Source organism: Amblyomma americanum, chromosome 1, assembly GCF_052857255.1.
Source record: "Amblyomma americanum isolate KBUSLIRL-KWMA chromosome 1, ASM5285725v1, whole genome shotgun sequence".
Lineage (NCBI taxonomy): Eukaryota > Metazoa > Arthropoda > Arachnida > Ixodida > Ixodidae > Amblyomma > Amblyomma americanum.
Window position 1 is genome coordinate 281,298,154 of NC_135497.1, and position 17,960 is coordinate 281,316,113.

The 17,960-nt window shown below is 44.4% G+C and overlaps 1 protein-coding gene across 5 annotated transcripts in view; it reads left to right on the forward strand.

The window, feature by feature from the left end:
• LOC144115194 (long-chain-fatty-acid--CoA ligase 1) overlaps positions 1–17,960 on the forward strand; it is a 121,526-nt gene that overhangs the window by 91,673 nt on the left and 11,893 nt on the right. For all 5 annotated transcript variants that reach the window (XM_077649459.1, XM_077649462.1, XM_077649461.1 and 2 more), the window contains 9 exons: positions 1,807–1,839; positions 3,541–3,663; positions 6,812–6,889; positions 10,901–11,035; positions 11,223–11,305; positions 12,542–12,692; positions 13,971–14,043; positions 14,164–14,252; positions 16,266–16,382. In XM_077649459.1, the coding sequence (XP_077505585.1) occupies positions 1,807–1,839; positions 3,541–3,663; positions 6,812–6,889; positions 10,901–11,035; positions 11,223–11,305; positions 12,542–12,692; positions 13,971–14,043; positions 14,164–14,252; positions 16,266–16,382 (882 nt within the window). The remainder of the gene's footprint in view (positions 1–1,806; positions 1,840–3,540; positions 3,664–6,811; positions 6,890–10,900; positions 11,036–11,222; positions 11,306–12,541; positions 12,693–13,970; positions 14,044–14,163; positions 14,253–16,265; positions 16,383–17,960) is intronic.

Genomic DNA, 17,960 nt, shown 5'->3' on the forward strand with positions numbered 1-17,960 from the left:
CAAGTGGCTGCATGTGTTATTGTCATTCTTTCTAAACATGCATGTTTTACTTGCAGGTTATCTCCATGCATGCTTTTATTATGTACAGAGCTTTGATTTCAGGTGTTATATTTTTCAAAATTTCAGGGATAAAAAGTTGTTGTGTTGGGTTTTATGGCGCATAGGCAACTAAGGCCGTCATGCGCCAAGCTATTTTATGGGTTTAGAAGCTGGCAGAAATCTTTTGTTCTTAACTTTTCCACAGTCCAGGTTTAATCGGATGCTTTTTCAGTGCATGTCATTAGCGCCAATTTTGTCGCAGGAAGTGAAATACATTAATCTGTAAAAGCTGGAGTGTGCCATACAGATGATTATAAATGAGCATATGTTTTCTTTTTTTTTTAACTCCTGGTTGTGCTGTAGGCCTGCTGAGCCTTTGTATGCACACAAGTGCAATTCGATAACGTAATTGCCATTCAGAAGGTACAACTACCTTAAAAACCGGAATATGGGTCGGACCGGAATATAGGTCGACCCCCTAACGAATACTAAAAATGAAAAAAAATCTTTTCCAATGAAAAAAGCATCGAAAGACACCCTTACCTTGAAACAAATGCGACTCAACAGGTTGCACAATGGTGACAGCATTTATTTTCATTTAAATGTTGCGCTTATGTACACCTGCCCAATTTTTTAACAGTATCATGCGCCCATCGACCCACGTTTTTGTTTCTGGCACACAGAAGTATGGCGCCGTAGAGCGAAGCCCTTCCTCTTCATGAATCGCTGCACCCAGGATAGCGAGCCATTGAATTGCGCCCTCGTGAGTCTAGAGGCACGCGATCTCTACCGCATTCACCCGGATGCGTTCGGCAGTCACAGGCAGCAATCTTGCACGCAGCGCAACCTTTCCTTCCAATTCTGGATAGGCTGCAGTCTGCCCACGAAATGTTTTCTTCTGGTTGCTGCAAGTTGTAATACGCAGCTTCTGCCTCTGCCAGTACTGAATTCTCTTTTCGGATACTACAAAGCCGTGCCTTGCCGCCAGGTTGCTATGAGTTTCCGTGTACTCAATCAGGCGACGGTGCATTGCCATTGGCTTCCGCTCATTTTGGAACAAAATGTGAACAAGCAGCCTTTTAATGAAATAGCTTTGCAACGACTGAAACTCAAAAATGGCGGTGCCGCCATGCCGCGCTGCTGCTGATGGCGATGGTGATGGAAGCTGTTGACTTCAGCCGCCCATTGTTGCAAGACTTCCGTAGTTTGTCCGACGATGACTGGTATACAAGACAGGGGTCGACTTTTCGCCATGGTTTTTTGAAAAAAAGTTTGACCTATATTCCGGTTTTTACGGTACTTATGCTCAGTGCAGGCTAGTGAAGGGTAGCGCTTGTCACAGTGATACTAACATGTGCTTTGGGAGCTTAGTTTTTATGGCTGATATCCTACTTCATTTAGAAGTGAAGCCATTCCTGGAACAGCAAGGGCTAACTAAGAATTAAATTATGTGAAAGTGGTGTAACATGACCTTAGGTGATCCTGTGGTGAAACCACTGGTTTAGATATGGTACCTCAGAAGCATGGTACTATTTTTTTGTTGGGGTCGGGGGGGGGGGGGGGGGGGGGGGTAAAGATCTTTTTTGGGTACAGATGGGGTGTGTCCTGAAGTAATAAAAAATAGCGGGAAAAATGATTTTTACAAAACATGTTCAAGGGTGCAGAAATTGTGGAAAATTTGTTTTGCAAAACAAGAGGTCATATATGTATAGTGCATTGTATACTTGTGCTGAGATCAGTGTCGCTTTGTCCTATTTTGTTTTACAGGAACTTGGAGAGAAAAACTTCCGCCACCCCTTGGTAAGACACAATATAGTCTTGACATTGCCATCTGTTTCAGGGCCACTAAATGCAGTATTTAAATGCACAGTTTCTTTACTGTAAATTTTTGTAAGCTTGCTAAAGAACATTTCTTAATTGCAGGATATTGGTGGACAGTGTTATAATAAATGTGTGGCCCTGAATTTGATGGAAATCTTTGGGACTGTACTGATTATCATAATTAAATCATTGAGGCCTTATTTGCTTACTGGCAGTAGAGGGAGAGAAACTATCGGTTCTTTCAATTTGGAAGGGTGGTTCTCCCAAGTCAGGGAGTCGAAGGATGGTTGTGGCCTGTCAGGCCCTCTTCACCAGCTGAAGCTGGTCTGAGGGGCCCGAGCTGGCCAGTACCGCCTTCCGCTGCTTGCGGCATCTTGGGCTGCTTTCTAGATCAGTTACTTCCCTCACATGCCAGACTAGCAGGAAGCCTGCATGTGTCAGCATATTGTGCATTCTATTTAATGTGTAGATGGTTTACAGGTCCTGCATTGCAGCAGGGGATAAAATGCTGGAGCCGTAGTTGCCAGAAATCATCTGACCTGGCATTTTTTCAGTGCTCGCATCTTCTGAGCCAGCGCCCTTTTGCACCAGTGGCATATACAGTAGATTTGTGATAATTCAAACTCTAATATTTCGCGCTTTCGGCGAATTCAAGCAAAAACAAATTTAAAAATTTTGTGTGGCTGGTCATATTTTCAGTGCTTTTCTTAATTCATACCATTTTGGAGCCGTTCTGCTTCAACACTCCAGGCTGTGTGTGCACAAAATAAAGCACTGGCTAAACTGCGAGAAATTTACGTTTCCACACCGTTTTCACTCGGAAGCACTCGACCATTGCCTATTTTCTCACCAGTTAAATTTATTACGATATGAGGTGATCTTTAGTAGTGTCTTGAGGGGCCGTTTGGCCTTTGGATAATCAGGCATTTTTTCCAGTCCCTTGAGGCCCCAATTAGTGCAACTTTGCTGTATTGGGAAACCAATGCATTATTGATAACTCTTTTTAACCACAGAACCAGTTGGAGATTGCTGGTTGAGTAAATGCATCGGTGCCTTTCACCCATATTTGATGTTGCGTGAATGCTTATAGCTACATTTCCACCGAGGAAACTTTACAAAATACTCTTAATATCCATAGATATCCATAAAGTAATTTGCATTTAGTCATGGATCACATTACGGCACTCTAAACAAAAACTTCTGGTCCCTTGAAGTTTGCAAAGCTGTACGACTCAAACCAAGAACTATATCTTCCTTTTTTTTTTGTCTGCTGTCCTCACCCTTGCATTGATTGAAGTTTAGATGCATAACAAATGTTTCCGTGTAATGTGCATGTATGCAAGTGCCAGAGTCGATGGACCTACTGTTGAGCACGTTGTCGCATATTGGCCTTTTGAACCTTTTGAGAAAGAGGGGAACTTATTAATGGTTCTTTCAAGTTAGGAGGGTGGTCTCCTAAGTCTGGTACCATGGGTGGTTGCAGCCTGTCAGTCCCATACTTCGCTTCTTGTAGAGCTGGACTTCCATGCTCAGTCTAAATAATTGAATGCTCTAATGGGCTGACTGTCTTGTGACCTTTGTAGGCTGGGGATGCTCTGAGTTTAGAAGTTTCATGCACACTGTTTCTGGTTGATCTGATGAGCTCTTTCTTTCATCTTCTTGCTTGTTCTCTTGTATTAGCCTCCACACACAACTGACCTGGCCACAGTGTGCTACACAAGTGGCACTACGGGCAACCCCAAGGGGGTCATGCTGACTCACCTCAACATCATCTCGGACCTGTCTGCTGTCATGCGTCAACTGGTGGGTCCTTTGGTTGTTGTGTTGTCCAAACCATTTTAATTTAGCTCAATGAGTGCCTCTGTCAGACCTTGGTTGTGTATTGTGAAAATGTTCTCATTGCTGCACTCAGTGGTACTAGCAGCTTCACACATCAAAGCTGTGTGCAAAATTACTTGACTCATAAATACTTAGCACTTATAAATTGGCTCTAAAGGGTGCATGCTTTGTGGTACAATTTGAAAGGTTACATACTAATTCAACTTTTCAGCGTTTGATGCAGTGGTACCCATCATACTGTTAATTTCATATTGTACTACAGCACGGAGTATGGTTTTCTGGAGTAGCTCACCAGTGCATGGAAGTTTATAGCAGGGTGGGTAAACCATTGGCACTGAACATGGTTTTTCCTCATTTCCATATCCAGATATGGAGAGGGCATGCTCCTGTTTAAGGCAAGGCTTTGCTGCAGACAAAAACAATTTACTGTGTGTCTTATTGTCATTCTTGTGATGTAACACTTGCATGGGAAAATTTAACCACTGCTTCCTTGTGGACACAGAGCCACCGCGGTGGCTCAGTGGTTATGGCACTCGGCTGCTGACCCAAAAGGCACGGGTTTGATCCCGGCCGCGGAGGCCGAATTTTGATGGAGGCAAAATTCTAGAGGCCTGTGTATTGTGCGATGTCGGAACACCAGGTGGTCGAAATTTTTGGAGCCCTTCAATATGGCATCCCTCATAGCCTGAATCGCTTTGGGACGTTAAACCCAATCAAACCATAAAACCAATCCTCCTGGACACACCTGCCATGGTTGCCCACGGGTGTTTGGCTGCTGAGCCCAAGGTCACGTTTCGATTTCAGTACATGTTAAGGCGTGTCACACACGTACAGCCCTTAGGTTCCCGCAATTCTAGGAAAAATCGTGGATTTCAGCATTTTTCATTGAATTGTCTATTAGCAACAAAACACCTTTTTTTTTTTATGGTGTAGCGTTTGTGGACGACAGTTGTAATGATAAAATGATGGGAATCTGATTAATTTAATCGTCTGAATTCTCTTCAAACTTAGAATAAACTCCTGCTGGTGCCTTGACATGCTTTCTCCCCCATCCGCTTAAGCAAGCTATTACGTCAAGCAGTGTAGTTCTCCCAGCAACGCGCCCGCTCCCTTTTATGGGCAGCGCACCCGCTCCCTTTTACTGGCGCCTGTTGAAAGCAATGCAGTAAAGCCCGGCTGTTATGTTCCTGGGTGCTGTGTTTTCCTGGCTGCTACATTTTCGTGAGCCAGTCCCGTGCAGGGTTCAACACAATACAAATTAGTCTGTCACGTCGCAGCTGTGCCAGCATTCCCGCATTCTGGATTGCGAATGTCATTTCGCAATAGTGCTTTACTGTCATTTCGCTATAGTGCTTTACCCCATGCTGGCATTTTGATAGGCTACGTTTAGCGCATGCGGAACGCCGGCAGCATACCGGCCAAAATGGGACTCTGGACTCCATTTCTACTTGGCCGCCACCGTGTTCTGCGGCTTCCGGTGTTTTGCACCCGCAGCGACGCCGAGCACGCTTGCGGGCGGCGTGAGTCTTGTTGTGGCTGTTATGTTGGTGCAGTTCCATTGCCGCTGTGGCACTATCATGAATGCCCGAAAGTGCGGTCGAAAGCGGGCAGCGCTGTACGAGATACAGTTGCGCGGGTTGGCTCTGGAGCATGTTTCTGTCATCCGCACTTTCCTTGTCTCCTGTAGCTTTAAACCGCAATTTCTAGGTTTCAATTGACGAGGATCGTGTAGCATTAAAATGGCGTCCGAAAACTGCACAGAAGCATGCGTGCATGTCCAAACTTCCACTTTGCATGCCCTCTTACTTGCTGCTGCCTCCTTTCCACCAACAGCTGCTCAGGCATAGAGAGACCGTCGCAGGGGGCAGATGCTAGGGCTATGTGCACGCCTGGTGTTATTGCTGGTGTTCTCTGTTCGCATTGGCCTTTTCACCACTGCAGGTTTGCCGGGAATTGATGCTGATTATCGAGTTCTCTTCCTGACTTCCCTTTCTATCTCTTCTTCGTGCTCTTTACTATTCCTTTTGCCCTTCTATATCTTCTCTTCTGTATTTCATCTCTGCTAACCACTCTGTTTGAATTGTTTGGTGTGATACTCTGCCCCAGGAGAGAGGGGGGTGACAAGTCTGGGTGTGCAGAGAAGCATGCTGTGGTGTAAAAAAAAAAAGACGACGTACAATGATGTACATTTTTTCATACCTGCTCTAGGCTACTACGTTACCCGGCTGGTGCTTTTTTTTTGCGGTGCCTGGAAGCGTAACATGGTTCTACTCTACTACCATAATTGAACAAATGTCATTAGTTTTTTTTCTTGAGTCATCGGCTTCCTAGTACCTCTCGTTATTTGGAACGAAACTTCAAAGGTTTTGTTTTTGTTTTTTCACTGTTTGAGCTCACCCACTAGACTTGAGCTACGAGGAAAAACCAATTTCTCAGCGACCTTGGGCCATCAAGGCTAAAGCACATGGCCGTTGCTGCGCGGAAGACCGCATTTTATACATGTGGAAGGCTTCCCATGGAATACTGCAGACTTCGTTCTCATTTTGTGGAATTCAAAATTTTCGGCCGCAGTAAATTAGGGCCCTTACAAATACAGTACGGAGTGCAAATGTTAGTATAGATTTGTTTCTGGTCATAAAAGAATATCAAATCCTGTAAATGCTTTGAGCTCACTTACTGCAAAACTTGGATCTTCTTGGCAAAGCAGCCTGAAAGTTAAATCACAAACTGCTGCAAAAGCAGGTACTGAAATGATTTTGAATTTCGCTATTGCTTTATTGCAACAGTCTGAGGATGTGTGCTCAGTTTTATTGTGTTCAGACATTTTGAAATTAGTCTAATCTGCTAACTTTAATTTTTAATATGTGGGCTTTGGAAGTGAAAATGCACTGAAAAATGCACTCATGAAAATGCACTGTCTCTCACCATTTGGAGCAGATGGGCCTGAGAATGAGTACACTCGAAGGGATGTGGAGGTAGTGTGCATTATGGCGATCGCTACTTTAGTGATTTAAAGGCTCAGTGTTGGTTTAATCCACATCTTTACCAGGAGTATGTTGTAAATGAATATATGTGGCTTTAATGACTTTTATTTTATGCTGTTATTTTGCAGGGTGATGTCGCTCCAACAGGGGATGATGTGATGCTGTCATTTCTTCCTCTGGCCCATATGCTGGAAAGGTGTTGTGAGGTAAGCACTTACAGTTCAGTGTTAATGGTTGAGTTATTACAGGTGTGAATGCCATTGGTACAGCATTCCTGGATTATTATTGTGTGTCTTTTGACTGAACTGCGTTTTGTAGGTTTCTCTTTTTAAAAAATATTTCCTTATCTAACAGCTGCTGCTTTTTTCTGTAGAGCTGAAAAGAACAATATTTACATGCTAAGTATACTTACTGGTAAGACCAGCCTAAGAGTTCAGCTCACTAAATTAATCATTATAGGGTTAACAGTTTAATAGGTGAACTTTGTTTTGGTGATCCCATACCTGGGGTCTTTAATGTGTACTTTGAAATAAATTCAGCAAGTTGTTCTGCTACCATCTGGAGTTCACTACCATTGCAAAGGCTTTCTGATGACTGTCAAGTTGTGTGTAAAGATGAAATTGAAATGGCCCAAACGAGGTGGAGAACCCAGCTGTTTTACTACTTGAAACCATATTAGAAGATGCAGTACAGAAGGTTTCAGTATTCATCTCAGAAGTGCCTTCTTAAGATTTCTTAACTTTATCTTTTGTTGTTATCACTGAGCATTGGTACTGATGTGGAAAGCTATGCTTATAGGCCTCAGTTTGCAGTCACTTCATAATAAGCGCACCTTGAAGGGGCTGCGAAACACTGCTTGAACGGATGCCGGTTACACTTCAGGTGGATTGTTTATGTCACACAGATGCTGAATCAAAAAGAATGGCATGAATCGATGCATAGGAACGGGAGATATTCAATGAAGAAATTTCAAAATACAAGCAAACAAAATGCTACCCTCAACTCGATTTTCGCGTAGCTTTCCATTCCCATTTCACTCTCCCAATAACGACACTTAGTGCAACCAATCAAAACAGCCTATCTGAGCCCGTGGCAGAAGTTTGTACTCCATGGTTGTCTGTTCTCTGTAACTCGTTATTGCCAAGGCTGGCAGCGCCATTTGCGCGGTTACAACCATGTGAACGCCCAGCTGACCCAGCGATGCTTCGTCGTCACGGCGATGGTGCGGAAGGGAACACTAAGTGACTTTCCCTGACTTATGGATCCGAACTAGATTCTGAACTCGAGCGCGAGATACTGCGACGGTGTGATGGCCTGCACAAGATACCATACACATTTAGCATAGCGCGTACCGCTACTGCTTACTGCCTACCATTGCCCACTGCTCCTAGCCTGCTGGTTGGTCACAGCGAGCAAGGAGCGCGCACTGTTGACGGAAACGTGGCACCGTCTGGCGCCACCGCCCGGCGATCCTCCACAAGTTGACCATGCACACTGCCAAATGTGAAACGAATGGCTTTTTTATTTGCTGCCTTCCTTGGGACCGAAACAAACGTTGTGCAATGGCTCGATCAGATCGATTCCGCAAAGCCGTTCTCAGATACATAGGGAGTAGCCATAAGTGTTGTGTGCTAGGTCGTAGGATGTTTTCAGAGAAGTGCAAAGTCCTTCGATGCAAAAAATAGCCAGAACCTCTGGCGGTGTATTTTTGTTCTACTTGCTTTACAGCGCTTTTATCTAAGGCAAACAAGTTGGTTTTGTTGATGTAATATAATACACAAAAACTTGACAAAACGTATCTTTAGTTATTAACCCAATTTGAAGTATATTTACTCTTTGTCCAATCATCAAGCTCCCACTAAGTGATGTCATATCTGCTGCTAAAAACCGCCACTGTATGGTGACATCGTCAGCGCCATGAATTTGTTTTTGCAAGCAAATTAAAATATTAAAAATTGGAGTATATGCGGTACGACCGATGCTAATAGCATCACTACAACTCATTCTATGCAACCAAGAGGCAAAACAATGCACTGAAATTGTGTTTCGGGGCCCCTTTAAGCACCCTTTTGTCAGCAGCGATAAGTGCTGTGGCATCTTTAAGGAGCCTCAAGAGCAACATTTTCCTTTTAGAATCTTTCCTAAACACACAGGCAGAGCAGTGGAACTAAAGGTATGGTGTTTAGGTTTTGCAGTTCGAACTACCGTTCTCTCACTTTTATCTCAACTTGTGCTTATTTAAGCATGAGGCAGACGGAACTCGGAAGCTTAGTTTAGAGAACAGCAGTGAGCCTGTGAGAGCTTAGACTGTAGCGTAAAAAGCACTTACGTCACGAGTGGCCTCCTTATTGGTCCGAGACATGTGCACCTGCCTTTTTCAATGTGCAGTTTACATATATTCTTTTGCTTTCTGCATCATTTCAAAAACAAATTTCTGTCAAGTTGGAAACACTTAGTGGAGAGAATTGCCAAATCTGTTCATTTGGAAACTAAGATGGCTCCGCAAGATGCTCATATGAATCAGTTTTTATCTGCCAAAAAGTAGTCATATTTGATTTTTGACCTATATGTAAGTTACAAAAAATTTTAAATGTGCATACATAGATATGGGACCTGTGAAGAGAAAACATCTTAAGTTTATTTATTTTTGTTGCTGAAGGCTCCCAACTTTGCACAGTTACTGTGTGAAAATTGCTAGTGTGTATGTTTGACGATTATTGTATTAACAGCACATCACTAGCTTAATGTTTACTTGGTGGATATCTTGCATAGAAAGGTTGTGCAAGTAAATTTTGCTTGAATTTGTTTTAAGCACACTCAGTGGTTGAGGTAGTCTATTTTAAATTTCAGGAAAAAGTCTACTCTGTGATCTCAGGAAATTAACATTTATTCACCTGTTGAATTGGGATGGGACATACAGTCGACGACTGATTTTTCGGACTCTCTAGGGACAGCGAAAATGACCGAAAAATCGGGCAGTTCGGAAAATTAAATTTTACCGAAAAAATCATGAACTTATTACCAATATGCCGGAGGTAGCAGCAAGTTGTATTGCACACATTCTAAGGCTCCTCATGGCTATATTTCGCTGCGTGACATGTGCACTGACGACCGGGCGGCGACCGCTTTCATGAGCTCGGCCTGGCTGTGCTGCCCTCGGCATGACGCCGATGAACGCACTGGTTGGGACAAAGCCTAAACGGGAAAGCGAACACGCCACTGCAGAAACTGCGCTGTGCCCGTGGTGCAATAGGCCCAAAACGAGAACGCGAAGATGGTGAAACAGTAAAAACCGAGAAACGGCTGAAGCAAGCGCTCCGTCGGCGTTCGCCATTAGGCCTAGAGACTAGAGACAAAATCGGTATCATATCCGGTGATATGCACTCTGCGGTAGCTTGCGTATAATGAGGCGTCTTGCCTGTCATCGAAACGCCAGTTGTTTATGGTTTTACAATAGAAGAGTCGGGTTGTGGTGCATTTTGCCGCGGGTACGCTGACCTTGCTCTGAAATGCACCACCGTTTCCTCCCGAGTTTGCCGTCTCCGTGAGGCCGTACACTTCCCATGCGCTTCGCTGCTACCTCTTTCCGTATTCAGGACGAAAGACTCAGCACAGACGAGTTCCGTGAACTCGTACTACAGTTCAAGTTCGTGCAGCGAAAGACATTCAGGAACAGTACGAATCTGAAACCACGCGGGTGCAATGTGCGACTAGTGCAGAATTTCAGCATCTCAAGTTAAGTGGCTCCCTTTAAGCTTGAATTCTGTTTTGTGTGATCAAGTTTTCGATCGCTTCTGCAGTTTGAATTAATGAGGTTCCACTGTACACATTATATGGTGGCTTGGGTATTGGCGGCGAGTGCGAACGAGGTCCGAAAAATTGAGTGGTCAGTTGCAGTGCATCCAAAATTTCCGGCGCTCTTATACATTGGCTCTATGGGCCATGTCGTGGTGCTGCGAAAAAACTCCGAATAATCAAGCATGTCCGCCAAAAAATTAGCCGTCCGAATTTTTGGTCGTTGACCGTAGTCCTAAGCTATAACTTTTTATAGCATGTTGTGCTATGAACTAGGGCATGCCATTTTTAAGGTGCTTTCGTCTTATTTCTGTGAGCTTTTCTTTGAAAAAAAGCACGTAGCAAGAGCCTTGTGAGGTGCGCTCAGGTTGCATCCCAATTGAGTTCATACTCATCCAACATGGCTTGCACTATCTGCCCAGATGGCAATCTACATGATTGGTGGCAAGGTTGGCTTCTTCAGTGGTGATATCAAGGAGCTCGGTGAAGACATGAAAGCCCTGCGCCCGACAATTAGTCCTACAGTACCACGTCTGCTGAACAGAATTCACGACAAGGTGTGTTGTTGGCTTTCTGCGGCTTACGTTATGGTCTCAGGTTAGTGTTTGCCTGGGCTTCGCTTCACCGTTGTGTATTTATGTCTTCCATCTTGCTGCATGTTTGTAGTCATAGTAGCACTCTCGAGTCGTTTACAGCTAGTTTATGGAGAGCCTGGCTAATACAGCTGAAATCTTGTTTCTAAAGGTGATCTCTGCCAGCTGTGGCAGCTTCTTCAAACGCACGCTGCTGAACCTGGCCCTTAAAAGCAAGGAGGCTGAGCTCCAAAAGTAAGTGTTATGTATTGTGTAGCTACGTACTGCTGAACTGTTACATTTGTCACTTCCTTTTGCCTGCCGCATCACATTGGTGGATTGGTGGTTATGGTGCTCGGCTGCTGGCCAGGGCGGTTGCATTTTGATGGAGGCGAAATGCTAGAGGTCATGTATTGGGCGATGTCAATGCACGTTAAAGAACCCCAGGTTGTCTAAATTATCTGGAGTCTCCCACCCTCCTCTATGGCGTCCCTCATAGCCCAAGTGGCTTTGGGACGTTAAACCCTATAAAATCAAATCAAGCAGCTACTGCTGCCAAAAAATTGGCAACAGAAACTATATGTATCGCATATGCACACGTCATTTACTTTTATACTGGCTGTGCCCCCTAAATGTTGTACACTGCCGATGCCAATGTTGGTGACAGGAACGCTATGCCGAGAGGCATTACATTCTCATCACCCCTTTCCAGCTATGCTCACCTCAGTCATTTGACACCCATGAATGCATCATTTTACCCATAATTGTTCGCTATCATATACTTTGTGTGATAATGCCTTTAAAGGGACACTGAGGAGAAATTAAAGTTGGCTTGTATCGATAGAAAAGCAGCTCCTGATCACAAAAACGCCACTCTTACTGAAAACAAAGCTCTTGTAATGTAGAAAATAGCAAGAACCAAAATACAGGTGTCGCCGCCACAGGCCAATCTCGCAAGTACAAGCGTGATGACTTCCTAGGACAAGAGGCGCCACCTTGGAGGAATTTTCCTTACTTCATGGAAGTCACGAATCTCTGAGGCTGGCAAAGGAAGGTTGCGCACCGCACCGCTAGCCGTCGGAAATCACGGAGTCTGCGTTTACGTCACGTATCACGTCACTCCGTTCTGTGACCTCATAAGAGTTCTCCGTGTCGTCATAAGAGTTCTCGAGTTTGAATCAGAGCGGCGTGAAAAACTTTCTCAACTTCGAATCCAAATTTCTTTGAAATAAATGCATCTTTCGCGCCCGGACAAGCGGCAACAAAGCCATGAACTGCCGAACTATCAGATATTGCTAACAAAAAAAAAAAAGATAGCGTTCTCCTCAGTGTCCCTTTAAGCAACCACTTCATCTCTGTGCCTATAGCACCATGTCAGTTTTGACACCAGTTTTGCACATTGTCAGACTCACGTGCAGTCTTCAGTGCAGTATGAGCTGAAATATTGCTGTGCTTTTTTTGAAGCATTCCTTTTTGTTTTCACCAAAACAGCTTCATTGTGCGGCGAAACGGCCTGTGGGATAGGCTGGTCTTCAAGTCTGTCCACGAAAGCATGGGAGGTCGCCTTCGGCTCATGGTGGTTGGCTCTGCACCACTTGCACCTAGTGTGATCACTTTTGTCAGATGTGCCCTGGGCTGTGTGGTGAGTGCATCTAAAGCACGCTTTTGCTTGTTGCATCTGTGCTAACATTTTGTGATGATAACTTGCAGTGGGCATAATTAGGTCTGATCTGGCTTGCATCAGAATAGCTAGCTGGTGAATCGCAGTTACAGGTTGCACCACATATTCTATTTGTTACTTTCGGAAATTGCCAGCTGAGCTTTTTGAATGCTGTTTTAAAGAAAAAGTTTAGGTTTTCACATTGGTCACCTTGAAGTTTCATGTGCATGTAGTTTTGTGAATTTTAATGCACACATCATCTTGCAAGTACAGTTTTTGTCTAAACTAAGAAGTGCACAGTACATGAGATTGGAGTACCGTATGTTTGAACTTTTGCCTTCGCCAAAACAGGCTCATGGCCTTTACTTTTTTGTGGTAAACAACATGTCTGGTTCTTCAAAGCTGTAAAAATTGAGCTAGACTGTTCCCTTCAGTCATTAGGTTTTTGGGTCTGCTGGAGTGGTATGTAAGCTCAGCTGCACAATCTGATATCAGCTTCAGTCATACATGTATAAGCCATATATTGTTTACTACTATTGTACCTTCATGCACAGGTTGCATTTTACAGTCTGTTAGAGCTCGGCATAGGATGTGCAAGAGTGAATTCTGTGATAGTGTAGAAGATCTGGACATTAGGTAATATGATATGTAGTACGTTTATATCAAATAGGGTTTTTGTTTTTACATGGCATGCATTGAAGGGGCTTTGTACCGCTGAACTCTTCCCAGTAATTTTTTGAACCCCTGCCTTCCTTTATGACTTCCAGCTTGCCACTCTTAACATCACTGCAGATAAAATGCTACCATCGGCCTGTTGCCTTACACGAGCATAGAGGAGGGCACACTTACAAGTGTATTGTCAGAGAATGGGATAAAAAGGCTACCATTGGAGAATATCATTTGCTGAGCATCTAGAATAGCACATGCCTGCATCAATAGGCCTGCTCCGATGGCTTCTAGCACACACACAACAAGCAGAGAAAGACAAAAGCCTCAAGTGCCAAGACACTCCAGCGGCAGTAAGAGGTATTCCATGTGCCATTGTGGTTATTGCATTGTTTTACTACTATTTTTTTATTTTGTTGTGTGAACAGTTACTGTGTTTCGGTGTTGTGACTGGTAGGGATTTTGTGTGCAGCATTTTTGATTATATTACCGTTCCCTTTTCTTACTTCCAAATGAAGTGGTTATACTGCACCCTTTTTTAATATGAAAATGGCATGCTTTTTCAATTAGACACATTCATTCTCTCTTTATTAGATCGTGGAAGGCTATGGGCAGACTGAATGCACCGCACCGTGCACCCTGACATTTCCTGGTGACTACAATGCAGGTGAGACAAGCAGAATTACATGAACCTTGCCAACATATTGAGCGCTCTTTATTTTATGCAGTAAAGAACATGTCAGTTGAGTGCTTTTATTTCTGGTTTATTTTTCTTTCTGGAATGCAGGTCATGTGGGTCCTCCCATTGGAGCCTGCAATGTGAAACTAGTGGATGTGCCGGACATGGAGTACTATGCAAGCAACAATGAAGGAGAGGTGTGTAAATTACATTCCATTCCTTGATTAGTGCTGAAAAATGATTATCTAGTACTGTCAATATTTGAAAAATGTGCTAAAGTGTACACTGCTTTATTTTTTTTTCCTCTGTGGAGGCCTGTATTATTTCTTCTTTTGAGGACAGTTACATAGCTGTGGCTGAATTACTGGATCTGATATAGCTACATTAGTTAACTAAATCATAGAGGATCGATTCTGAAAGTAGTAACTCATTTAAAAAAAAAAATTTATTCATGAAAATAGTACAAACGGTTAGAATTTTTCAAAGTAGCACCCTTCTGCATCTACACACTGCTGCCAATGAGTTTTCCAGTTTTTGTACGCTTCCAGGAACGCGTGGTCTGGAATGCTGTTTAGCTTCCTCATCATGGCCTGTTGAACTGCCTCTACCGATCCTTGATGCTTCCCCTTGAGCGTCGATTTTATTCTCGGGAATAGAAAAAGTCTGGCGGGGCCAAGTCGGGGCTGTAGGGAGGCTGAGGCAGCGTTGCCACCTTGTGTTGGGCAAGATACTCCACTACGCGGAACGCTGTATGGCTCGGCGCGTTGTCATGGTGTAGCCACCAATTGTTGGCGATGGTGGGTGGACACGAACAATGCGTTTTCAGTCTTGAGGACTGCCACGTAAGAAACTGCATGAACTGTTTGTCCGGGTGGTACGAACTCTTTTTGGATGACTCCATGTCGATAAAAAAGCAAATGAGCATGGACTTGTGCTTGGATTTGCTCATTCGCGCTTTCTTGGGGCATGGGGAAGAAGGGGTGTGCCATTCTGAGCTCTGCCGCTTGCTCTCTGGGTCGTATTTAAACACCCACGTCTCGTCACAGGTCACTACATTGTCCAAAAAATCTGGGTCCTCATTCACATGATGAAGATCCTGACAGATCGCTTTCCGGTTAGCCTTTTGCTCCTCTGACAACACTTGCGGCACCAACTTCATGCACACTTTCCTCATGGCTAAGTTTTCTGTCACGATCTCAAGAACTTAGGTTTTAGGAATGCTCAAGTCATCAGCGATCATTCTGATACTCATCCTACAATCACTGTTCAATCAATTTTTCACTCTCGACACATTTTCTGTCTTGCTGGTCGAAGGACGTCCGGAGCGGTCGTCGCCTTTCACTCTTTTCCTACTATCTCGGAACGGCTTGTGCCACTCAAAAACACCTGATCTACCCATGGCAGCATCACCGTAGGCCTCCTTAATCATGTCGTGAGTCTCTTTGCCCGTTTTATTAAGCTTTACACAAAATTTGACCACGTATCGCTGATCCAGTAAATGCTCCGTGATTCTGCGTGATGAGGCGTTTTGACGGGGGTTCACAGTACAAGCAACCTGCTCTCTTCAACGGCCTAGAGCCGACTGCCGATTTTTCCCAGTGTTCCCAATATCCCCCTTCACCGATCCTGTGCACGCAGACTGGCTCTCATCCGCCCGTTCGCCCAAGAAAGAAACCAGTACTACTACTTTCAGAACAGACCCTGTACATGAACTGGTTGTCATATTGCAATCCAGAATATATGTCTTTTGGCCAGTCCCCATGTTACAGTTGAAATTCAGGGCTGCTGCTTACCATGTTTTTATTGGATAAAGCATAGAATTTTTGTGTAGCTAGAAATCATTATACGTACATAAAATAGACTAAAGCTTCTGATGGCCTCTACCTTGGTGTCAGTTTGTTCACTGCCATGTATATTGCAGCCAGTGTGTTTCCATGGGATGCTAACCTTCGCATTTCATTATCTAGCTTGGGGAATGAAGTCAGCAATTTGTCTTTGCATTTCACTGTAGAATTTCATTTTTAGGCTCCGAATTCCTGCGTCACAGAAGTGTGTTGCCTGGAAAGAGTATAAAAATGTATGAAAAGTAGAATTTGTGATAAGTTATGTGATGAGAACATTTTGATGAGGGAGCTACTTCTGGTGTAATGTCATTGTGTTAACATGTTGCTGTGGTGTAAAATAATATATTGACACTTTCTTTTTTCTAGATTTGTGTGAAGGGACCAACAGTCTTCCAAGGCTACCTGAAGGATCCTGAAAAGACAGCAGAAGTGCTGGATAAAGATGGCTGGCTGCACACGGGTGACATTGGCAAGTGGCTGGATGTAAGTGGGAAATCCTCGTGCTGATATTAATCAGCTCACAGCTGAAGCACAAACTGCAGCTTTTGTCTTGCTGCTACTTGACGAGTGTGTGTTGGCATTTCATGCTTGCTAAAATTTTCTTTATAGGGCCAAGAGTTTACTAGGTAGCGTCATTTTGGCGCCTCATGTTAGTCGACGATACTTGCAATTGTTCTTTTCCTGATTAGTTTATCAGGACAAAATATTGAGACTGTTGTGTTGTGCAGAGAAAATCCAAGAATAACTATCTAAACCGCTGGCTTGTTTACGCTCAATTTCTCAGAGGTGGCATTTGGCAGTAATTTTAGTGCGAAGCCACTACTTAACACGGTCCCAACCAAGAATCTTGTGTTAAGCCTCGGAGTAATTCGGGTAAGCTTGAGTTAGTTCGGAGGAGCATCGCGCTAGCTGTAGCCAATGGGAGGGTGACCTTGGCAAAACCAAGCATAGCAACACCCCGTGCAGAAAGAAAATAAATATTGCTGTGACGGGGTTTCAAACCCGCGGTGGCGCCAACAGATCAGCTTCGCTGGCCACTGCACAAGAGCACTACGCTACCGCCACAGCCAATCATGCCTCGAGTTAAACTGCAACACACCCTCGCTCCGCATTGCACATCATCGTTCTCGTCAGTTTCCATCTGCAGATCAGCTTAACCTCGATCAGAGCTTAACCTGTCTAATATCGTTCCCAGGCGTGCTGACGACCCAGCAAAGTAAAACTATGAGCCAACGAGACTAACATGCTTTTACACGTCTACTCAGTTTTAACTATGATACCGTATAAACGCGTGTCAGGGCCGCACCCCGTATTCCCAAAGGAAATATTTGAAAAAAAAAAAAAAATCCGTGTAAGGGTCGCACCCAAACTTTCCAGGAAACAAGCAAGAATAGCCTTCGAAATACATGCGCACAGGAGCTTCGAGGTGCCGCCCATGGATGGCGCCCGAGGCCGCGGGTCATCATCATCATCTTTTCTTCTGCCGCGAGCTTCTGCTACTGTACTTCCGCTATCCGTATCGGCATCGGTATCGCCAGGTCTAACTTTGTTCTGTTCTGGCTATCAAAGCATGCGTTTTTTGGTGGTTGTGTTAGCGTGGTCGCTCGGCATAGTTGTTGCTCTCGTGCGCTGTCGTTCTTCTTTTTCATGCACTGCCTCCGAGCATTGTCACTGTTGCACGATGGGCAAGCACCTCAACAGCTACACGGCGGGCTTTAAACTGAAAGTAGTGGAGTTCGCTCTCGAACATGGCAAGCGTGCCGTGGGCAGAAAATTTGACATGGACGAGAAGTGTGTCCGACGGTGGTGCGGACAAAGGGATGCGTTGAAGAATACCAGCTCCAAAAAGCGCGCTTTCCGAGTCAAGCCATGCAAATTTCCTGAGCTAGAAGAAGAGCTGCTATGCTATTCAATGGAAGTGCGGAACAACGGCTACGCGTTGACAACGGACATGCTGCGCGTGAGGGCACAAGCCTTGGCGCGTGCTAAAAGCATACCGCACGAGGACTTCAAGGCTAGTGCCGGCTGGGTACGAATATTTCTGAAGAGGAAGGGCCTATT